This window comes from Notechis scutatus, chromosome 14 (assembly GCF_049901735.1).
Source record: "Notechis scutatus isolate UNSWTSFEM ecotype Mainland chromosome 14, rNotScu1.2, whole genome shotgun sequence".
Classification (NCBI taxonomy): Eukaryota; Metazoa; Chordata; class Lepidosauria; order Squamata; family Elapidae; genus Notechis; species Notechis scutatus.
The window spans coordinates 8,454,831-8,479,269 of NC_142022.1; the positions used below are offsets into that span (position 1 = coordinate 8,454,831).

At 43.6% G+C, this 24,439-nt stretch overlaps 1 protein-coding gene and 1 long non-coding RNA gene across 2 annotated transcripts; both read left to right on the forward strand.

Moving 5' to 3' along the window:
• The first annotated feature begins 1,238 nt into the window (after nt 1-1,238).
• On the forward strand, nt 1,239-8,043 carry LOC148129530 (uncharacterized). The gene is made up of 2 exons (XR_015745370.1): nt 1,239-1,461; nt 6,289-8,043. It is a non-coding gene; the product is annotated as an uncharacterized LOC148129530 (long non-coding RNA).
• Nucleotides 8,044-8,485: 442 nt separating this feature from the next.
• MUC1 (mucin 1, cell surface associated) lies at nt 8,486-19,122 on the forward strand. The gene is made up of 6 exons (XM_087943716.1): nt 8,486-8,647; nt 10,533-10,600; nt 11,982-12,124; nt 13,163-13,272; nt 13,857-14,003; nt 18,411-19,122. The coding sequence occupies exons 1-6, from the start codon at nt 8,486-8,488 to the stop codon at nt 18,477-18,479; spliced, it is 699 nt and encodes a 232-aa protein (XP_087799842.1). The 3' UTR covers nt 18,480-19,122.
• The last annotated feature ends 5,317 nt before the right edge of the window (nt 19,123-24,439 follow it).

Consider the following 24,439-nt stretch of genomic DNA (forward strand, 5'->3'; position numbering starts at 1 on the left):
ATGTGCCATTCCGGGATTTTACCGTCTCATACTTTTGTCCTGAGTCACTTGTTTGAAAAGGGCTGCTTGCTTGTCTGTTGACGAGGTGCCGCTCGAAGGAACCGGAACGTAACGCCTGGGGCTGGGCGACGCCTGGAAGGAACCGTCCCTTCTCAGGTCATGAGGACTAGAAACTTGGGAGAGAACGTCGGCGCTTTTGAGCCTCATCCCCCCACACACACACCCAGTTTTTTCTCAAGTCCCATTTTGAGAAAAAGGAGGCCTAGAGAAGGGCCAGGCGTTTTTCTCACCATCATTGGCTAAACCAAACAAACCCAACCGGTTATAAAAGCCCACAGGGCTCTCGGTCTGCAGGACCATCGGTCCTTGGAGTTACGACAGAATAGAATAGAATAGAATAGAATAGAATAGAATAGAATAGAATAGAATAGAATAGAATAGATAATTAGAGTTGGAAGGGACCTTATAGGTCATCTAGTCCAACCCCCTACCCAAGCGGGAGACCCTACACCATTTCTGACAAATGGCAGTAGAGAGTTGAGTTGAGTTGAGTTGAGTTGAGTTGAGTAGAGTAGAGTAGAGTAGAATAGAATAGAATAGAATAGAATAGAATAACAGAATAAGGAATAGAATAGAATAGAATGAGAAAAGAGAAGAGAAGAGAAAAAAAGAAGAGAAAGAAGAGAAGGGAAGAGAAGCTATAGAATAGAATGGGAATAGAATAGAAATAAGAAGAGAAGGAATAGAATAGGATTCAGAATAGAATAGAATAGAGTAGAATAGAATAGAATAGAATAGAATAGAATAGAATAGAAAATAGAAAATAGAAAATAGAATAGAATAGAATAGAATAGAATAGAATAGAATAGAATAGAATAGAATAGAATAGAATAGAATAGAATAGGATTCAGAATAGGGATTCAGAATAGAATAGAATAGGAAAGAAGAGGATTCAGAAGAGAAGAGAATATAGAGGATAGGAATAGAATAGAATAATCAGAGTTGGAGGGGACCTTGGAGGTCTTCTAGCCCAACCCCATGCCTAGGCAGGAAACCTGACACCACTTCAGACATTTTGCGCTTCCTTATCCAGGTTTGTGGATAGAGGTACCGATGGAGCCCATGCCCTACACACACACACACACACACACACACACACACACATCCCAAAAATATGCAACAAATTCAGATGGAAAAACCACAACGAGAGCAGAAGGCTCCAAATTGAGAAAGCCAGCCGGTTGCTGGTGTCAGATCTCCTTCCTGGGACCAGCCCCCCGGGGTGTGGCCTGCCACTTACCTGGGCTCAGGTGCCTCTCTTATAGACCTTACCCTCCCAGCTTTCTCTTTGCAGTAACCCTGAAGCGAAGAGCGGAGCAGAGAAGATCCCTTAGATTACTCCAGAAACCGGGGCCATGGCTTGGATTCTCCTCCTGATAAACCTAGGATTGATCCTTACAGGTGAAGGGGCTGGAACAGGTAAGGGCAGGAGTCAGGGAAGGAATTGGAGGGAGGGGCTGCCAGGTGCGCAGACAGGAGCGGGAACTCACCCCCATCAACCCACACCTGGAGAGCAGATCTGGGGGCAACACATTTCCCTTCTCCCTGCTGTCTTTTTCCAATATTATTTTTCATTTTTTTTTTCTGGGGATTGCCCCCCCAGTCGATTTTTCTTCCGCTCGATTTAAAATAAACTCCGTCGGGATCCCAGCGTGGGAATCATTCCAGATGGATGCAGAGAGATCTGGCCAACAAGAGGCAGGGTGGATTTCAAAGCCAGGAAGGGTATTTTTTGGGTGTGTGTATGTGTGTGTGTGTGTCTAAGGAAGAGAAATTGGGGAGGGGGGCGTGCACCCTTCAACATTGCTTTGAAAATGTTCTTTGCGCTTTCCTTGCGTAAAAACTTTGCATTCTTGGTCAAAGTTCTGGCTACTCGACACACCTACTTGCTTGAAAGTGGCTAATATATATATATATTATAGAATATATAATTATATATATTCTATATATATAATTATACAATATATATATACAATATATACATATATATATATATATATATATATATATATATATATATATATATATATATATATTTCGGTATTTTGTTTGGTTATTTTCCCATGTCATTATGGTTGTGCTTTTAAAGTTGTAGCAATGTTATACATATAAATACCTATATAAAAACATTATATATATAAATATATATATATATATATTCATTCTTAAGTTTTCGCAGGTATTTATATGTATAACATTGCTACAACTTTAAAAGCACAACTATAATGACATGAGAAAATACCCGAACAAAGCTGAACCGTCCTCTCCTTTCCCGCCCAGCCAGCCCGCCCTCCCTCTTACACACCTTTACCTGTGCTGCACCGATCCACCTGTCACTAACGGGGATCTTTTGCAAAGACTGGCAGAGTTTTGCAAATCATTTGGAAGAAAAAGAAAAGCCATTTCCCTTACTTTTCTTTTTTTCAAGAACTTTTTGCAAAAGTTGTAAGTTACAGGTTGTTCTGGCCTAGCACGTTTCCTGCCTTTGGGCTTTACACAGTCCTCCACTTGCGACCACACAGTGGAGCCCCCCCCCCCCGCCATTTCTGCCAAGGAGGGGTTTTGCCCCACTTTACAACTTCTCTGGCCACCGTTGTGAAAGGAACCATTGCGTTTGTTAAGCCAGTCAAGGCAGTCGTTCAGTGCGTCTGGACTTGGCCGGTCAGAAGGTCGCAAAAGGGGATTGTGTCACACACACACACACACACACACACACACACACGGGACAATACGCCCATCGTAAATACAAGTCTCTGTTATTCTATATTCTGAGCAGGGGGTTGGACTAGATGACCTCTGAGGTCCCTTCCAACTCTGTTATTCTATTTCTATTTCTGTTTCTAGTTTCTAGTTTCCATTTTCCATTTTCTATTTTCTATTCTATTAAGTGAATTATAGTAAGCTGTGAACTACCTGTATTATGTTTTAAAAATGGATTTTTTTTTACGGGGCTTTGGGATCAACGTGGGGTGATTTAAGATCCGGGTTGGGCAGAGTTGAAAAATTGTGGGGTTTTGTTTGTTTGTTTGTTTTAGGGTGAGAGGGGAAATAAAACAGAATTGAAGAGGAAAGGAACGCTCTGAGCTTCACCATTTTGAAGTGGGCAGAGGGTTGGACTAGATGACCTACAAGGTCCCTTCCAACTCGGTGAATCTCATCTGAAATCCGGAGCTGAAAATATGCCATTTTTATTTTATTTTGGGGGGTGGGTGGATGGGAATGCAAGATAATTTTTCATGGACGCTCGGATCAAGACTCTGCCGTCTTCCCACACAGGGTTTTAATTCCCTTTTATCTGAATTCCTGGGCACAGGGTGATACCACCCCGCAAATTAAAGATGAAAGCAAACGAGAGATAATTCAGCATCTGAAGCAGCTCGTGCGTCCAAAGTTTGCCTTTTATTTTTGATTCTGTGAGCTGGCACCCAGCGAGTGGGCGTTGTGTACAAATTCTCCTGGGTTTGATCCGGGCTAATGATTGAACAGAATAGGGTACAGAATAACAGAGTTGGAAAGGGACCTTGGAGGTCTTTTAGTCTGACCCCCTGCCCAGAATAGAGAATAACAGAGTTGGAAGGGACCTTGGAGGTCTTCTAGTCTGACCCCCTGCCCAGAATAGAGAATAACAGAGTGGGAAGGGACCTTGGAGGTCTTTTAGTCTGACCCCCTGCCCAGAATAGAGAATAACAGAGTTGGAAGGGACCTTGGAGGTCTTTTAGTCTGACCCCTGTCCAGAATAGAGAATAACAGAGTTGGAAGGGACCTTGGAGGTCTTCTAGTCCGACCCCTGCCCAGAATAGAGAATAACAGAGTTGGAAGGGACCTCGGAGGTCTTCTAGTCCGACCCCCTGCCCAGAATAGAGAATAACAGAGTTGGAAGGGACCTTGGAGGTCTTCTAGTCCGACCCCCTGCCCAGAATAGAGAATAACAGAGTTGGAAGGGACCTCGGAGGTCTTCTAGTCTGACCCCTGCCCAGAATAGAGAATAACAGAGTTGGAAGGGACCTTGGAGGTCTTTTAGTCTGACCCCTGCCCAGAATAGAGAATAACAGAGTTGGAAGGGACCTTGGAGGTCTTCTAGTCTGACCCCTGCCCAGAATAGAGAATAACAGAGTTGGAAGGGACCTTGGAGGTCTTCTAGTCCGACCCGCTGCTCAGAATATTTTATTTTTTATTTCTTTATTTTGTCAAGCAATTATAAGATAACAGGTGTAAGTATAAACATGGTTATGAATCCATGAAATGGATACGAATAAGAAAAAAAAAGAGAAACAATAGGACAGGGACAGTAGGCATGTTGGTGCGCTTATGCACGGCCCCTACAGACCTCTTAGGAAAGGGGTGAGGTCATAGAGAATAACAGAGTCGGAAGGGACTTAAGAGGTCTTCTAGTCTGACCCCTGCTCGGACAGAAGACCCTGTATATTTAATAAGAGTTTTCTTTGCCATCCATCTCATAGCAAATGATTCTGATCGACTTAAAGTTACAGCATAATTCCAGTCCAATATAAAATTAGGATACACCCAGTTTTAAGAGGCCAGTTTCCTCCTCCTACCTCCGGGGTAGTTAGCTCCATTGCTACTCCAGGAGTTGTAAAAACTTGCTCAGGGGAATCTGAGTCCTGTCCAAAGTTGGTCGGGAACTTTGACGAAATCCGTCGCAAGTCCCTACCCCTCAAATCATAAAGGCGGAATAAAAAATGGAATCAATCCATGAAAGAATTAGAGATAAAATTCCCACCAGATCTGCAATGACCACGTCAACTGTTATAACTGAAGGATCGGTTCAGCTAAGCCTCGCCCCATTTTACGACTTCTCTGGCCACCGTTGTTAAGCAAAGCGCCGCATTTACGGTCGTGCAGCGAGTCCGTCTTCCCCGTTGACTCAGCTGGTCAGGCAGTCGCAAAAGAAGGGGGTCGCATCACACACACACACACACACACATACACCCCGGGATGCCGTGACCATCATAAATGCGAGTCCGCAACGGTCGTCAGTGTGGAAAACCATCCTAAGGTCATTTTTTTGCCCAAGTGCCAGGTATCCTCAAATGGTCGCTAAGTGAACTGTTGTAAGTCTTGAGGTCCCTTCCAACTCTGTTATTCTGTATTCTGGGCAGGGGGTCAGACTAACAGACCTCTTGAGGTCCCTTCCAACTCTGTTATTCTGTGTTCTGAGCAGGGGAGGGGAATTTAATTCTGTATCCGTTTCTGCCAGGAAGGCGTGTCGACTTTTGGCAGCTGTGATAAATCTGGCTGCCTCAGCTGCCTTGAACTGGCATGAAAGTCGGAGAAACTAGAAAATGCAGGCTACGTAACCCAAGAGGAAGTTACTCACAATAGTAGCCTGCGTGAATTCTGTCCTTTCTCATCTAAAAGACTCTTTAAAAAGCACAAAATGAACATTATATATATATATATATATATATATATATATATATATATATATATATATATATATATATATATATATATATATATATATATATTGACAGCAGTCCTCGACTTGCAACCTTTACTAAACAGGCGACTTACAACCGCTACTAAACGGTTACTCGCTTAGCAACCGTTCGAAGTTTCAACATCCCTGAAAAATGTGACTTGTGACCATTTTTCACACAGGGTCCCCCGTGGGTTGACATTTGGAGGCTCATATTTATGACGGGCGATCCCCTTTGGCGACCGCCTGTGAATACAAGTCCGTAAGGGAAAGCTAGATTCACTTAATGATGGGGTGAGTGATTTTCAACGGTTGCAGCGATTCATTTAACAACGGAGGCAAGCAGAGTTGTCAAATGGGGCGAAACTCACTGAAAACCATTTCTCGCTAGCTAACATAAATGTACAACTTTTCTGTCCATGTTCGCTAAGCGAATCACTGCCCTTGTTAAATAAGTAACACGGTCGTTAAGTGAATCTGGCCTCCCTGTGGACCCTGCTTGTCAGAAGGCTGCAAAAGAGGGTCCCCCTGGGACGCCGCAACCGTCATAAAAGCAACTCAATGCAAATTGCATGATCATTGCGATGTGATAACGGTTGTAAGTGTGAAAAATGGTCAGCGGTCACTATTTTTCCAGTGCCGTTGTAACTTTGAACCATCACTAAGTGAACTGTTCTAAGTCAAGGACTACCTGTGCATGATTTGTAATAAAAAGGAAGACTTCCTCAATAAATGATAAGGCATTTCTGAGAGGGGAATAAAATTTATCTTTATAATCTCTTCATAAGGCAACTTGACAGCATCCAGTCCTCCAACTACAACCACACTGAAACCAACACCCGCTATGGGGGGAAACAAAACAACATCCTCATCTGAACACAACTCGACAACATCCAGTCCTCCAACTACAACCACACCGAAACCAACACCCGCTATGGGGAAACAAAACAACATCCTCATCTGAACACAACTCGACAACATCCAGTCCTCCAACTACAACCACACCGAAACCAACACCCGCTATGGGGAAACAAAACAACATCCTCATCTGAACACAACTCGACAACATCCAGTCCTCCAACTACAACCACACCGAAACCAACACCCGCTATGGGGGAAACAAAACAACATCCTCATCTGAACACAACTCGACAACATCCAGTCCTCCAACTACAACCACACTGAAACCAACACCCGCTATGGGGGAAACAAAACAACATCCTCATCTGAACACAACTCGACAACATCCAGTCCTCCAACTACAACCACACCGAAACCAACACCCGCTATGGGGGAAACAAAACAACATCCTCATCTGAACACAACTCGACAACATCCAGTCCTCCAACTACAACCACACGAAACCAACACCCGCTATGGGGGAAACAAAACAACATCCTCATCTGAACACAACTCGACAACATCCAGTCCTCCAACTACAACCACACCGAAACCAACACCCGCTATGGGGGAAACAAAACAACATCCTCATCTGAACACAACTCGACAACATCCAGTCCTCCAACTACAACCACACCGAAACCAACACCCGCTATGGGGAAACAAAACAACATCCTCATCTGAACACAACTCGACAACATCCAGTCCTCCAACTACAACCACACCGAAACCAACACCCGCTATGGGGGAAACAAAACAACATCCTCATCTGAACACAACTCGACAACATCCAGTCCTCCAACTACAACCACACGAAACCAACACCCGCTATGGGGGAAACAAAACAACATCCTCATCTGAACACAACTCGACAACATCCAGTCCTCCAACTACAACCACACCGAAACCAACACCCGCTATGGGGGAAACAAAACAACATCCTCATCTGAACACAACTCGACAACATCCAGTCCTCCAACTACAACCACACCGAAACCAACACCCGCTATGGGGGGAAACAAAACAACATCCTCATCTGAACACAACTCGACAACATCCAGTCCTCCAACTACAACCACACCGAAACCAACACCCGCTATGGGGGAAACAAAACAACATCCTCATCTGAACACAACTCGACAACATCCAGTCCTCCAACTGCAACCACACCGAAACCAACACCCGCTATGGGGGAAACGAAACAACATCCTCATCTGAACACAACTCGACAACATCCAGTCCTCCAACTACAACCACACCGAAACCAACACCCGCTATGGGGGGAAACGAAACAACATCCTCATCTGAACACAACTCGACAACATCCAGTCCTCCAACTACAACCACACCGAAACCAACACCCGCTATGGGGGGAAACGAAACAACATCCTCATCTGAACACAACTCGACAACATCCAGTCCTCCAACTACAACCACACCGAAACCAACACCCGCTATGGGGGAAACGAAACAACATCCTCATCTGAACACAACTCGACAACATCCAGTCCTCCAACTACAACCACACCGAAGCCAACACCCGCTATGGGGGAAACGAAACAACATCCTCATCTGGACACAACTCGACAACATCCAGTCCTCCAACTACAACCACACCGAAACCAACACCCGCTATGGGGAAACGAAACAACAACACCACCTGGACACAACTCGACAACATCCAGTCCTCCAACTAAAACCACACCGAAACCAACACCCGCTATGGGGGGAAACGAAACAACAACACCACCTGGACACAACTCGACAACATCCAGTCCTCCAACTAAAACCACACCGAAACCAACACCCGCTATGGGGGGAAACGAAACAACAACACCACCTGGACACAACTTGACAACATCCAGTCCTCCAACTACAACCACACCGAAACCAACACCCGCTATGGGGGGAAACGAAACAACAACAACACCTGGACACAACTTGGCAACATCCAGTCCTCCAACTACAACCACACCGAAACCAACACCCGCTATGGGGGGAAACGAAACAACATCCTCATCTGGACACAACTCGACAACATCCAGTCCTCCAACTACCACCACACCGAAACCCCCACACTCCACAATGGGGGCCACCCCACCAACCTCTCTGGCCAGTACAACAAAACCCATGGTCATGGCCACTTTTTACATCAACTTCCACATCAGCAATAAACCATTCAATTCCAGCTTAAAAGACCCCAAAAGCAGTTATTATAAGGAACTAGAAAGAGACATTAAGACGATGGTGAGTGTTGCATGGCGGGGAAAATCCCTTCCGTCAGCCGGACCATTTCTACACCATGATTTTTTGGGGTGGGGTTGGAAGGGGGAAAACACCACGACGGCCATCTTTCAGAGACCCTAATTCAGATTGTTTAGAATGTTCTAGAATGTAGTTCGGCCGAAAAAGGGGAATTCGTTCGTTTCTATCTCTGCCTTGGTAGCTATAGTTTATCACGTGTGTGTGTGTGCGTGTGTGTGCAATTTTTAAGACCGGTGGACTTTAACTCCCAGAATTCCCCAGCCAGGCTCCACCCACCATCATACTATATGGAATTCTGGGAGTTGAAGTCCTCCCCCGGTCTTAATAGTTGCCAAGTTTGAAAAGTCCTGCTTTAAACATATGCAAAATCTCACGAAAGATGGCGTCGTGGGTGAAGGGCGCTAATTTTAAACGATGGTAACTGAAACCTGGCTGGGGAATTCTGGGAGTTGAGGTCCCCCAGTCTTAACAGTTGCCAAGTGTTAAAATATAGGTACCTGTGTTAAAATACAGGTACCCAGGCAGATTTACAAACAGCAGCTGCTCTTTTCAGCAGAAATAAATGCACGAACCCTTTGCTAGTAGCAACTGAAGAGCTTCAAATGTTCTTTTTTTCCCCCCAGAGATTATTTCCAAACTGGAATTGAAACGGATTGTTTTTGGTTTTTTTTCTTCCCAGATTAATTTGGGTCTTGTTTGGCCTCCAAATTCTTCCTGCCTTCCCCAACCATCTCTGTTCACCCAGCCTGAAATGGTACCCTTAGGTCACTAAACTGTGATAACTGCCTGTAGATTTGAAGAGAGGCAATCTGGGTCAGGTTTCTAGTCCTCATTGCTCCCAAAATTAGTTTTGGATAAAGTGGGAAGGTTAAGGCTCCAAAAAGGGAAAGGTGGCCTATTGATACGCTCATTTCTGGGTGGCAAACGGACCTGGAGCGCAGAAGGTAATTTACAGATTAACAGAGTTGGAAGGGACCTCGTAGGTCATCTAGTCCAACCCCCCACCCCACCCGCCCAAGCAGGAGACCCTACATCATTTCTGACAAACGGCAGTCCAATCTCTTATTGGTATTCTCAACTTTGCAAAAAATGTGCACAACTTTGTACATTTTTCACACGGGTTGAGTTTTGGGATATCATCCCAACGGAGGGGAAAGCTGGGAAGGAAATCATCTAAGTTAGTGTCTCTTGAAGTTGGCAATTTTAAGAGGTGTGGACTTCAACAGACAATCTATTCTCCACTCAGTTCTGGGAATTGACGGACATACAACTTAAAGTTGCCAAGAAACACTAAATCATCATTTAAAAGTGGTGGAAAATTAGCAAAGCAGTTATATTTTGAATGCCAAGACACTATATCTGTTTCTAACCCAACTTTCTTTCTTTCTTTCTTTCTTTCTTTCTTTCTTTCTTTCTTTCTTTCTTTCTTTCTTTCTTTCTTTCTTTCTTTCTTTCTTTCTTTCTTTCTTCCTTCCTTCCTTCCTTCCTTCCTTTCTTTCTTTCCCCCTCCCTCTTCCTTCCTTCATCCATCCATCCATCTCTCTCTTTCTTTCTCTTTCTTTCTTTCTTTCTTTCTTTCTTTCTTTCTTTCTTTCTTTCTTTCTTTCTTTCTTTCTTTCTTTCTTTCTTTCTTTCTTTCTTTTCTTTTTTTCACCATTCCTCTCCCTCCCTTTCTTTCTTTCTTTCTTTCTTCCTTCCTCCTCCTCCTCCTCCTTGCTTCCTCTTTGCCCCCTCCCTCCACCTTCCTTCCTTCCTCCCTCCTTCCTTTTTTGCCCCCTTCTTCTTTCTTCCTTCTTCTTCCTTCCTTCCTTCCTTCCTTCCTTCCTTTCCTTCTTCCCTCCTTCTTTATTTTCTTTTCTTTCCACAGTATGACAACGTGTACAACTGCAGAGGGTGCAAATTTGGTTATAAAGGCTTCAAAATAATATCATTCAGGTATGGAAAAAAAATTAAACAGAAATCCTCAAAATTCAGCGGTTGCAGATCAAAGGCAGCTGTAAACTTAAGCAGCCGGGGCACCACAATCCCACTGAGGAGTTGTTCAATTAACTCCAAGGCATTGCATATTTATATATGCATATATGCATATATATAGATATAGATATATATATATATATATATATATATATATATATATATATATATATATATATATATATATATATATATATATATATGTTTTCTGATTTCTATATATATATCCCAAGAGAGCCCTGATTTACCCTTTCAAAAACTAAAAATTGTGCCTCTCTCTTTTAGCCACAGTGCAAGCTTTGTTGTGTCGCCTTTCTGTTTGTGCTGCTTTTGATTTTGCAATGGGGTTTTCATTTGTTTGTTCTGACTCCTTTATCAGTAGAAGTGGGTGGAGAGGGGCAAAACATTTCTGGTTATGTATTAGAACTCCGCTCCGTGCAAGGAAACAGAAGAAAGAAAGAAAGAAAGAAAGAAAGAAAGAAAGAAAGAAAGAAAGAAAGAAAGAAAGAAAGAAAGAAAGAAAGAGGAAGGAAGGAAGGAAGGAAACAGAAAGGAAGGAAAGGAAGGAAGGAAGGAAAGAGGGTGGGAGGGAGGGAGGGGAGGGGAGGAGGGAGGAAGGAAGGAAGGAAGGAAGGAGGGTGGAAGGGAGGGGAGGGAGGGGAGGAGGGAGGGAGGAAGGAAGGAAGTCCCTGTCCATTTAGACAAGGTGAAGATACAGTGAAACTGTTGTGATGAGGGCAGAAGTTTGCTTTCTTAGCTTTTCTCTCTCCTCTTTTTCTTGCATTTTCTATTTTTCTTTTTAATTTATATTTCCTTTTTTTCTTCTTTGCTTTCTTTCACCTTTTATTCGGTTTTTCTTTTTCTTCCTAGTTTGTACTCTCTCTGTTTTTCCTTTCTGTTTTGCTTTTTTTCACCTTTCAGTCTCTCTGTTTGTCTTTCCTTTTTCTCCTTCCTTGCTCTTTCCCTTGTATCCTTTTTCTTCTTCTCTTCTTTCCCTTTTTCTTTCTTTTTTTTCTTGCACCTTTTAGTCGTCGTCCCCCGTTTTCTTTTCTTCGGGCGATCTTTCTCTTTTTTCCCTTCTTCGCTTCCTCGCCACTTTTATTCCATGTTTTAGTTTCCTTTTTAGTTTGCCTTCTCTTTTGCTATCGTAGCTCAAACCCTGAGCAAAAATATTATTTTTTAAACCGAGAAAGAGAAGGTGGTTGGCTCTATCCATCTTCTGTTGCTTATTTAATTCTTTTTTTAAAAAAAATATGTGGTGAAGTATTTGTTCTATTCTTACGGTCAACGATTCAGAATAAATGGCTTATTGGTGTGAATGTCTTAACTTTCTTTTCTTTTAAACCAACAGCCAAGGTTCTGTGGCAGTGGAATCAGAGATATATTTGGAAGGAGAAGATAGTATAACACAAAACAAGGTTGAGGATGCTTTGATCAATGCAAACAGCACCACCACAGCAGGGCTAGAGTTAAGCCAAGTGAAAGGTAAGGATAACGTTAGTAAAAGGAGGATGGCATGGGGAATTTAAACAAAACATACAAGTTGTCCTGGGTGCAATGCGTTGGCCTAGAGGTGGAGGCTGTGAGTTTGATCCTAGATATTTCTCTCTCTGGGCACAAGGAGAATATTATCTGCTGAACAAAATTCCACATTGGCGATAGGAAAGGCATTCGGCCAGAATAGAATAGAATAAGGAATAGAAAAGAAAAGAAAATAGAACAGAATAGAAAATAGAATAGAAAATAGAATAGAATAGAATAAGGAATAGAATAGAGTAAGGAATAGAATAGAATAGAATAGAATAGAATAGAATAGAATAGAATAGAATAGAATAGAAAATAGAACAGAATAGAAAATAGAATAGAATAGAAAATAGAATAGAAGTAGAGTAAGGAACAGAATAGAGTAAGGAATAGAATAGAATAGAATAGAATAGAATAGAATAGAAAATAGAGTAGAATAGAATAGAAAATAAGAATAGAATAGAATAGAGTAGAATGGGAGAATAGAATAGGATAGAAAAGAAAATAGAATAGAGAATAGAATAGAGTAGAATAGAATAGAAAATAGAACAGAATAGAAAATAGAATAGAAAATAAAATAGAATAGAATAGAAAATAGAATAGAACAGAATAGAATAGAAAATAGAGTAGAATAGAATAGAAAATAAGAATAGAATAGAATAGAGTAGAATGGGAGAATAGAATAGGATAGAAAAGAAAATAGAATAGAGAATAGAATAGAGTAGAATAACAGAGTTGGAAGGGACCTCGGAGGTCATCTAGTCCAACCCCCTGCTCAGGCAGGAAACCCTCTACCATTTCAGACAAATGGTTGTCCAATCTCTTCTTCAAAACCTCCAGTGTTCACAACTTCAGGAGGTTATCGGATCACTCAAAAAAAAAAAACAGCAACAACCCACCACCGCATCAGAACCATAATTCTGTTTTTCTCGTCTTCTTCCTGCACAATTTCCACCCAAAACCTAATTTTTTGTCCCCTCTTTCCTTTCTTCTTCACAGTTAGTAGCAACTCCAACACCTCCTCGGAGACGGTGCCGGGCTGGGGCATCGCTCTTCTCGTCCTTGTCAGCATCCTTGTACTTTTCCTGCTCCTCGCCCTATTGTGGCTGGTGAGTCCCTGGTTTGTTTGTTTTTGAGGGGGGCGGGCTGGGATCCCCAACCTGCAACGGTCGTTAAGTGTGGAAAACATCCCTAAATCTATGTGGTTGCAACTTCCCATCACTAAACGTACGGCGAGGCCTACCTTTCCAACCGCGATTTGAGGCCACCGTGTCTGTGGGTGTAAGCGAGGCATGGGTTCGAGGGGAGCTTCGGTTCTGTCTTAACGACCTTGCTTGCCACAAAGCGAATCACAGCAGTGGATAAGGGAGTCACACCCGGTCGTTAAGTGAAACCGGCTTCCTCCTTGGTCGCAAAAAGGGGATCGCGTGACACACAAACACACACCCCGGGGAGGCTGCGTCAATGTGAATCGTCTGCCAAGCGCCCGAATTTTGCTGCAAAGACGCCACAAAGGTCATAACTGTGAAAAAACGGTTGTAAGTCGGGGGGCGGTTTCAGCGCCGTTGCAACTTCAAGCGGTCACTAAACGAACTGTTGTAAGTCCAGGATGACCCGTAGTTATTTTCAGAAATGCCAGGCCATTCGCGTTCACCCCCCCATTCATTGTTTTTTCTCCTCCGCTTTATCGCAGCTCGTCTACTACTGTCGACGGAATCACCGGGGCAGCATGGAAATGCTGAATAGCCAGGATTCGTACCACCCCATGAACGAGTACCCCACGTACCAGACCCACAGCCGCTTCGCGGCTCCCACCAACAAGCAAAACCCTTACAACGAGGTGAGGGCCGCGCCTAACCCCAAACCAGAAGCCGTAAGTGGAAACTGAAACTCAAACCATGCTCTTTCGGTCTTCGGATTAGAATCTATCTGCCGAACAAAACTCCTCATCAGCAACAGGAGAAGCATCCGGCCAGTAAAAACACTCCGCTAGTTCCATTCAGTTGCCCAGATTCCATCCCAATGCAAGGGGATTATGGGATTGTTAAATGACGATGACGACTAGGGGTGCCCCGTGTTGGGTCCTGCCTCTTCCACCTTGAGATGGGGAGGAGGGTCCGTCCTCCGATGGGTGGGAAAGGCGCACAGGTCAAGGCAGGAACTAGACGTGGACAGGACCGTGGCAAGGCTGGGCTTTGGAAAGCAAAATGGCCGGAATCAAGGATGTGGAAATGAAAATAGAAAGGAAAGCAGAGTTAGGGTTTACAGTAACTGTCAATGGGCTAGAAAAAACTTTCTTTTCTTTCTTTTTCTTTCTCTTCCTTCCTCCTTCTCTCCCTCTTTTCTTTCCCCTTCCTTTCTTTCATCTGTCATTCTTTCTCTCTTCTTTCTTTTTTCTTTCTCTTTTTCCTTCTCTTCCCTAACTTTCCCTTCTTTTTTCTTTCCTTCTTTAACTAATTTGATTTTTCTTTCTTTCTTCTTTCTTTCTTTCTTTCTTTCTTTCTTTCTTTCTTTCTTTCTTTTCTTTCTTTCTTTCTTTCTTTCTTCTTTCTTTCTTTCTTTCTTTCTTTCTTTTTCTTTCTTTCTCCCTCCCTCTTCCTTCTTTCCTTCCTTCTCTTTCCCATCATTCCTTCCCTTTTTCTTTCCTGCTTTATCTAACTTGATTTGTCTTTATCTTTCTTTCTTCTTCTTTTCCCTCCCTCTTCCTTCCTTCCTTCTCTTTCCCCTTTCCTTTTTTTCTTTCCTTCTTCATCTAACTTGATTTGTTTTCTTTCTTCCTTCCTTTCTTTTTCTTTCTCTTCCTTCTTTTCTCCTTCTCTCCCTCTTTTCTTTCCCCTTCCTTCCTTTCATCTGTCATTCTTTCTCTTTTTCTGTCTCTTTTTCCTTCCCTTCCCTAACTTTCCTTTTTTTTTCTTTCCTTCTTTACCTAACTTGTTGTCTTTATCCTCCTTCCGTTTCTCTCTCTTTTTCTCCCTCCCTCTTCCTTTCTTCCTTCTCTTTCCCCCTTCCCTTTTTTTCTTTTCCTCTTTATCTAACTTGATTTGTCTTGTTTCTCTCTCTCTCTCCTTCCTTCCTTCCTTTCTTCCTTCCTTCCTTCTTTCCTTCTCTCTCTTTCTCTCTCTCTCTTTCTCTCTCTCTCTCTTTCTCTCTCTCTTCTTTCTTTTTCTTTCTTTCTTTCTTTCTTTCTTTCTTTCTTTCTTTCTTTCTTTCTTTCTTTCTTTCTTTCTTTCTTTCTTTCTTTCTTTCTTTCTTTCTTTCTTTCTTTCTTTCTTTCTTTCTTTCTTTCTTTCTTTCTTTCTTTCTTTCTTTCTTTCTTTCTTTTTCTTTCTTTCTCTCTCTCTCTCTCTCTCTCTCTCTCTCTCTCTCTCTCTCTCTCTTTCTTTCTTTTTCTTTCTTTCTTCTTTCTTTCTTTCTTTCTTTCTTGATTTGTCCTCCCTCCCTCCCTCTTCCTTTCCCCCTTCCCCTCTGATCCTACATCCCCATATCATGAAAGGTCGATGTGTTTGTGTGCATGTGTGTGTGTCTCTTCCTTCCAGGACCCTGGGAACCTTTAGGGCACGCATTCACCGCCCCTGGCTGAACCGATGCCCTGCTAAGGGGGTGCCCTCTCTCCCACCCCCCACCCCCAGCCTGGCAGAGGCTGGCAGGGGAGGAGCGCCCGCTCTGACTCCTCGGCAGCTGGCCAGTGGCAGGGCCGATCTAAGCCAAACTGGCCACATCCGTGTCATTACGTGCTTGGCTGCGCTGCGTAAACAAGTGGCAGTTGTGCAAATATATTCGGCTCGGCAGATCTCTCCCAAGAGGGACTTTCCCAGACTGTGGCACAGGGTTCGGTCGCCCTTCATTATTTGAGGGGGGGGCACACACACACACACACACACACACAGACACCCAGGCCTTCAGCTGGCCCGGCTGGTTCCCACCCACCCACCCACCCTTGTGACCTGGCCTTGTTTACACACCACACAACCCGAAGCATCTGGAGGTTTGCTTGAAGCTTCCCCACACAACGGTTGCCTTCTCGTCCAGGGAAGGGATTAGGGAAGGTGGGGGTGGGAGGGGGGGGGGGAAATCTTAACAAGAAAAGCCCCTGCAGGTTTCTAGTTCTCATTGAGGAATCCAGAAAGGTTCTCACCCCACCTTTTTTTTTTAAAGCCCCCCCCCACACACACACAGAGAGAAGTCCAGGGAGAAGAGTTGGAAGTTGGATTAGGTTTCCTGGCTTTCATGGGGAAATTAATGTTGTTAAATAGATAGGTTTTGTCTTAAATCTTTCCCTCCTTCCCATTTTTTCTTTTTCTTTCTTTTTTTCCTTTCCTTTTCCTTTCTTTTCCTTCCTTCCTTCCTCCTCTCTTTCTTTTTCTTTCTGTCTTCCCTTCTTTCTTTCTTTCTCCTCCCTTTCCTCCCTTCTTCCTCTCTCCCATCCTCCATTTACTTCCTTCCTTCCTTTCCTTCCTTCCTTCCTTCCTTCCTTCCTTCCTTCCTTCCTTCCTTCCTTCCTTCCTTCCTTCCTTCCTTCCTTCCTTCTCATTCTTCTCCTTCCTTCCTCCATCCCTCTTATCTCTCCCTCCCTCTATTTCTTCCCTCCCTCCTTCTCCTTCTCTCCTCACTCCCTCTCCTTTCCCTCCCACCCTCTTTCCATTGTCTTCTTTCTTCTTCCTTCCTCCATCCCTCCCTTCTTCATCTCTCCCTCCCTCTATTTCCTCCCTCCCTCCTTCTCCTTCTTTCCTCCCTCCCTGTCTTCTTTCCTCCCTCCCTCTCTCCATTTCCTTCCTTCCTTCTTTCTTTTTCCTTCCTCCATCCCTCTCTTCTTCCTCCCTCCTTCTCCTTTCCTCCCTCCTTCTCTTCTTTCCTCCCTCCCTCTCTCCATTTCCTTTTTCCTTTTCCCCTCCCTCCCTCCCTCCCTCCTTCTTGATTCTTAGTCAAGCGGCGCTTGTGAATAAAAAGCAACGCATATATATAGATAGATAGATAGATAGATAGATAGATAGATATAGATATAGATATAGATATAGATATAGATATAGATATAGATATAGATAGATAGATAGATAGAGAGAGAGAGAGAGAGAGAGAGACATATATATATATCCAAAAAAATCACAAAACCATTGGGTTTCCTTCGTATTAATCAATGACCCAATTGAATTGCGCACACAATCCTGAAGTGCTTTTAGCCAGGTTCCCTCCCTCCCTCCGAGTTACCTTTTCCCAACCTGCAATAAATTCCTCCACCCCCACCCCTGTTTCTTCACCCACAACATTGGAGCAATCATTTATAATATGCAAACCGGTATATTTGGTTTAGGTTGGTTATTATGTAAAATAAAAAAATGTATTTGACCAAGTCATTTTTCTAGCCATCGGAAAACAAGAAGCCGTCGCGGCTTGCCCTGGCTGTTTAAACACGGCCACGCCTTGCCAGATAATTTGGGACGTTTTATTTGTTTTTTTTATGTATTTATTGAATCCTTCCTTCCTTCATTTCATATAAATAACTGAAACCGGCCTTTTCTGCCGCGTTGGATCAAGGTGGTGGTTTTTTTTTCCTGCACTTTCTGCAAACAGCTGGGACCAAAGGCCAAGCAGGCAGGCAGGCAGGCAGGGAAGGATGGGCTTTGTAATCTGGGCTTTCCCACCCTCCCAAGCCAGGATTTCTAGAATAAGCCAACCATCGAGGCCCCAAGGTTGCAAAAGGCAGCGACAAACAGCAAAAAATCCACCTGGGAACTTCAATTCTCCAGAATTCTTCACGAGGGCCGGATTACAGTTTAAAAGAGTTGGAAGGGAACCTGTGGGTCATCTAGTCTAACCCCCTGCCCAAGAAGGACACCTCACACCGTTTCTGACCAGTGGCAGTTCCAATCTCTTCTTGAAAGCTTCCAGGGATGAAGCTCCCACAACTTCTGAATAACAGAATAATAACAAGAGTTGGAAGGGATCTTGTAGGTCATCTAGTCCAACCCCCTGCCCAATAAGGAGACCTTACGCCATTTCTGACCAATGGCAGTCCAGTCTCTTCTTGAAAGCTTCCAGGGGTGAAGCACCCACAACTTCAAGTAGGATTTGCACTAGCGTGAAAGCGGGGTGCAGGCCCCCCACCCCTTTCTCAACTCAACCTGGGTTTAAAGTAATGTGTGAACCATCAAATGGAGACTGACGGGGGGGTGGGGTGGAGGGAGAGAGAGAGAGAGAGACAACTGCAAATCGGGGGGACCCTCCAAACTCTCTTCTGCTTCTTCCTTAGGGGCGCCCCAAAAATGGCACAAAGCCCTTCTCGTACACCAATCCTGCCATGGCCAACGATGAACTGTAGGGGGCGCTGTTCCTACAGCTGGACTTTGGAGGGATGTGTGTGTGTGAATTGGACCAAAAAACAATATTGAACTTCGGCAGGTAACGTTCATTTTTTGGAGGGGAGCCCCAGTGAAAAAGTGGGGTGATTTTTTGGTGGGGGTGTGTGGCTCACTACCCCCCCCCGCTGACCTGGAGCAGAATTACGGATGGGGTTTGGGTGAAGAAGGAATTTGTGGCCCTTCCTACGCCGGGAGCCCTGCCGAGAGACACTGAGGGCTAGAAACTTGGGAGTGAGACTTATTGACCAAGCCGGCGACTTTACTTCGAAAAATCTCTGGAACTCCACGCCACAAGCATCTCGACGAGGAAGTTAAGCCGATGAAACTCTCCTCTTTACGAAAGACTTTTTTTTTTTCCTTGATTAATTTATGGCCAATTATTAATTTATGAATTGAGACGAGGAAGGGAAGTTTCGTAGCTGTGGAGAAAGAGGCCAATACGACTCCGGAGAAAAGGCATCAATTTTTGGATGTAAAAGAAAGAGGACGAAGAAATTCCCCCCTTTCTTCCTTGCCTTTCCCTTGAAATAAAAATAAAAATAGTTCCTGAGGAACCAACTTTGGAGACATGACGGAATGGAATAAATTAAATTCAGATTTTAATTTCTATCGCCTGTTTTTCTTTCTCCAAATGCTCCTGGTTTCCCCAAGCAACCCTTCGGTCAATTGTTAACCGGAATGTAAATAAATAGGGAACAAAAGCACACGTCTCTCCGGCATTGCAGAACCCTGAAGTGGGAAGGGCGCCCGAGAGGTCATCTAGACCAACCTTGCCATGCTCAAGGCAGCAGGGTCACTCAGCACCCCTTCCCCCCCCCACATTGGGTCTTTGGGGGGAATGCAAGGCAAATTAGGATTATTATTTTTTTACAAAATAAAGATCATTGGAAGACAAAAAAGGAGAATTTAGGATTATTATTTTTTTTCCTGCGCTATTCGTCACGACTGCTATTTGCACGATCCCAACAATTCACTTAGTAGCCGTTCGAAATTACATGACGGCACTGAAAAAAGGGACACAGGTTTTTCACGCTTATCGACCGTTGCAGGCACTTTGGAAGAGGTTAGGCCTCCATTTTGCATTTTTTTTAAAACAAATTTTATTAGTTTTTAAAGACAAACAAAGCATAAAACATAAGAACATAAAACCTCTTTTCTGAAAGCTACTTATAAATTTTACCAAGGCAAATAAAACATTGTTTTATGCAGCATTAACACATTTCCATATAAACACACACATATCTTTTTCAAATTTCTCGTTATTTCTCCCTTTACTTTTATTTTGCATTTTTAATCGTTTGTTGTTTTTAAAAGAGGACCGCTAATTTGAATAATATATTTCACTGGTAATAGGATTTGGGGAGAATGGGACTTGGGAAAGTTTGGGCTGTAATTTTCAGGGACAGGGCACATATGGATATTCAGAATTGCCAATAACTAAAGGGCTACCTCGCTATTTGGAAATTCTGAATTTACCCTGATTCTATAAAAAAAACCACCCTACTTGAAACAGCCCATATCCTCCAATGCTACCTGAACAGGTAGGTCCTTGGTTAGGACTCGAGCTGTTGAGCTACCAACCTGCCCCAAAGGCTGTGAATCTCACTAACGATTAACCAATAATAATAATAATATGAATAACCTTGATTATTATCATCTCTCTATATAAAAGCGAAGTGCCCCTCACGCGTCATCACAAAATATCCAGAACTGTAAAGCCTACAAACTTGAAATTGGGCCCGTATGTTCCTCTTGGCTTCTAGGGGCTCACTAAGAAAGGATTTTTCCAAATGACCCTCAGAGCATTTGGAGTATTTCCATTATTATTATTATTATTATTATTATTATTATTATTATTATTATTATTATTATTATTATTATTACGCTCTGATGCTAAGGAGTTCTACTCCCCCTCCCCACCTGGAAAGAAATCTGTTCCAAATGCAAAACACAAGCAGAGGAGTTTCAGTTTCACAGCAGCACCATGCAGCTTTAGTACAGAACAGTTGAGCTAAGCCACGCGCAGGCTCCTTGCTGTCTCCTTCTTGCTCAGGCAGCAAATACTGTTTCGTTTTCCAAACATCCCTCCACTCTCTCATGCACTGACAGGACAGATGAATAGTGATGGATGCTGGTAGGCAGAGGCAGAATTTTTGCCCCCCGTATTTTCCTCCCCAAAAACTAAACCCAACCACATAGTTTTGTAGCGAAGCACATAAGTATCCAGCTAGTTGTATATACTATATATACACTACGACGAAATTGATAGAAACTTGTTTTAAAGGGAGGGAAAAAGCATTGCCCCAAGGTTGGGATTTTTTTTTTCTGCACCTATTCTTCCTGTGACAGCAGGCTGTTTGCCTATTGATTGGCACCTTTGTGAGAAAATTTAGCTATTGTGGGCAAAAGAAAGGATAAGCCACCTTTAGAAACCCAAGACAAACAAGGTTTGCCTCCAGCAGACCGAGACTTTTAAGCTCCTGAGAGCTGGCCAGGTTTAAGAAAGGGGGATAAAAATAGAATCCACTTCTTGGCCAACAGAGTATCCAATGCAACACAAACTTTTTTTTTCTTTTCTTTTTAAAACCACAACAACATAAAAACCACAATCCACGGGAGCCAGGCTTGACAAACCTGGAAGAAATTCAGCTTTGTTGAAGCAGGATGGGTGGCAGAAAAACACGGCAAAAAAAAAAATGGGTTCAGTTAGAGCACAGATTACAGATTAACAAGAGTTGGAAGGTACCTCGGAAGTCATCTAGTCCAACCCCTTCCCCCTTACCTCCACTTACAACAGTTCATTTAGTACAATGGTACAGGGGGGGGGGAGTGCGATTTAGGATGGTTTTTCAGACTTACGACCACTTGCAGCCCTCCCTGTTGGCCGCATGAACAAAATTCAGGCGCTTGTGACTGATTCATATTTACGACGGTCGCAGTGACACTGGGGGGGGGGGTGTCAGGTGATTCCCGTTTTAGGACCTTCTGATCAAGCCACGTCACTGGGGAAGCCAGTTTCACTTAACAACCGTGTGACTGACTTCACAGCGACGGCGCTCCACTTAACAACGGTAGCAAGGAAGTTCATTCCATGGGGCAAAACTCACTTGACAAATGTCTCATTTAGCAACAGAAACGTTGGGCTCGAATGTCAGTTGAAGGCTTAGCTTAATCACGGCAGAAATTCACTTAACAACGGTGGCAGGAATGGGCATAAAATGGGGTTCGAAACTCACCCAATGGCTGTCTTGTTTAGCAACACAAATGTCGGGCTCGGTTGTGATTGCACGTTGAAGACCAGATTAACAACTGCAAAAAAATTCACTTCACAACGGTGGAAGGACGTGTCATAAAATGGGGTTCGAAACTCACCTGTCTCCCTTAGCAACACAAATGTCAGGCTTGCTGGTGGTCATACGTGGAGGACTGGCTTTGAATGCACGCCACGCACGCCGCATAACTGCTTTGATCCTGAAGCCATGTGCAAAGTGTGCTTTTCAATTTACGTCAAGTGTGGGCGTGCACACACCTCCACAGTCCCCATTTCTCACGCAGGCCATGAATTGTTCCTGCGACAAAAATGAGCCCATTTCATAAATCATAACAAATACATTTATTTTAAATAAATACTTTTAACAAAGAATTCTGGGGGAGAAACTGCATCCCAGCAATTCTTCTGAAATAAGGCAGTTTCGGTGGTTGGTTATTGGTTTTTTTGTTTTTTGTTTGTTTCCCTTCCAACTTTGGGGATGCTGCCAGCAACCCGGCGGGCAGAGAAAAAATGAGGAAATACAATTAAATGTTTGAATTAGCTCAGAAGAAGAAAAAAATAAAAATAGAAATGGGACTGAAGGGTTGGGAGGAGAGAAAGAATGAGGTTGGCCTAGCTTCAACTGCACGAAAAGTCAGCCGGAGAAAGAAACCTTAAGAAATAAATTGAAATAAAAGATATATATTTTGTGTTCCTCTTTTCGTGCTGCTCGGGGCCGAGAAGATTGCGCTGCGTAGTTTAATTCCTGGACGCGTAGACTCGCAAGATATTAAAGCCAGGGAGGGGAACACAAGTGGTCATTTAGCTCAACCCCTTGCTTGAAGCCTGGTGTGTGTGTGTGTGTGTGTTTCGTAACCCTAAGTTCTATACCTGCAATAAATTGTTTTCTTTTTTTTGTTGTACAAATCACCTTCAAGAAGTGAGGGGAGCCAAATGTCAACTCAAAAATATTTTTGGATCTTTTAGAGTTGCCAGCAGAAAGGGAGTGGGGGGGGGGAAGCAGTGCATTCCTTAAATGCTTCAGGTAATTTCTAGGCAACCGAAGCTTCTGGCGCACAAGATTATTACTGGAGAGCATGATTGATGACTCTTGACTATGGATGAAGAAGATGCATCCAGGGGGTGATGGAGAAGACCAAGTTCTTGCAAAACTGCCATGAACAGGGAGTCCTCAACGTACAGCCACAAGGGAGCCCCCAATTTCTGTAGCAAAGCAAGCCATTCGTGCAGTTTTGTGCCCCTTTGGCACAATCTTTCTTGCCGCGGTTATTAAAGGAATCCCTCTGCTGTTGTTAAGTGGGAAACACGGTTGTTAAGTGAATCTGGCTCCCCCGTGTGGACTTGGCACGTCGGATGTTCGCCAAAGGGGATCGTGTGAGCCTGGGAGACTATCGCGGCCATCATAATTATGAGTGTGGCCAAGCGCCTGAATTGTGACCACGGGGCTCCTGCGACAGTCGTAAGTGCGAAACGCGGTGCCAAGTCCCCTTTTTTTTCCAGTGCCGTTGTAACTTTGGAGGGTCAGTAAACGAACCGTTGTAAGTCGAGAACTGCCTGTATTACATCCTAAGTCACAAGGCCGATTAAATTTAATTAAATTAAATGCCCAAGTGAACCTGTCTGGTTTTATCACCTGTTATAGTTAGCAACGGTCATTAAATGAACAACCGCCATCGTCAAACCAAAGGGATCGTTGTTAAACAAACCCAGCCATCGTTAAGCCAACCCAATCTTGGTTGTTGTTGTTTTTTTTCCCCTTGGAAATCAGAAGCCAATGAAATTTTTTTTTCAGCAAAATAAATGCAAAACACGATCCGTGTTGACTGTGGGAAACTACCAATGGCCGTCATTCCAGGCCAGTGGTCAGGTGTCCAAAATGTGACCAGGGATGGGGGGGTGAGCCATCATAATTTTGAAACAGGGTTTTAGGTATCTCTGCGTTGCAAGTTTAGTGACTAAGTGATCAGTCATAAGTGGTAAACGAGCTGTAATTCATGCGAAAACCAGGTCTGGTGTTCCAAAGGCCTGGTTTCTGCCCAAATTATAGAATAGGATAGGATAGAATAACAGAGTTGGAAGGGACTTTGGAGGTCTTCTAGCCCAACCCCTTAGGCAGGCAACCTTACACCACTTCAGACAAATGGTTATCCAACATCTTATCATCATCATCATCATCATCTCCACGTAACCATGTTCGATCTCTGCTTCTCGCTTCACCTAACAGATAACAGATAATCAGAGTTGGAAGGGACCTTGTAGGTCATCTAGCCCAACCCCCCTACACCATTTCTGACAGATGGCAGTCCAGTCTCTTCTTGAAAGCCTCCAGGGATGAAGCTCCCACAACTTCCGAAGGCAACTTCTGTTCCATGGGTTGATGGTTCTCACTGTCAGAAAATTCCTCCTTATTTCCAGGTTGAATCTCTTCTTGGTCAATTTGCATCCATTATTCCTCTTCTGGCCTTCAAAGGTGCCTTGAAAAATAGTTTGACCCCCTTCCTCCTCTCTGGGGCAGCCCCTCAAATATTGGAAGACTGCTCTCCTGTCTCCCCTGGTCCTTTTGTTCATTAAAATCAGATTAAAGTCAAATTAACTGAGTTGGAAGGGACCTTGTAGGTCATCTAGTCCAACCCCCACCCTCAAATATTG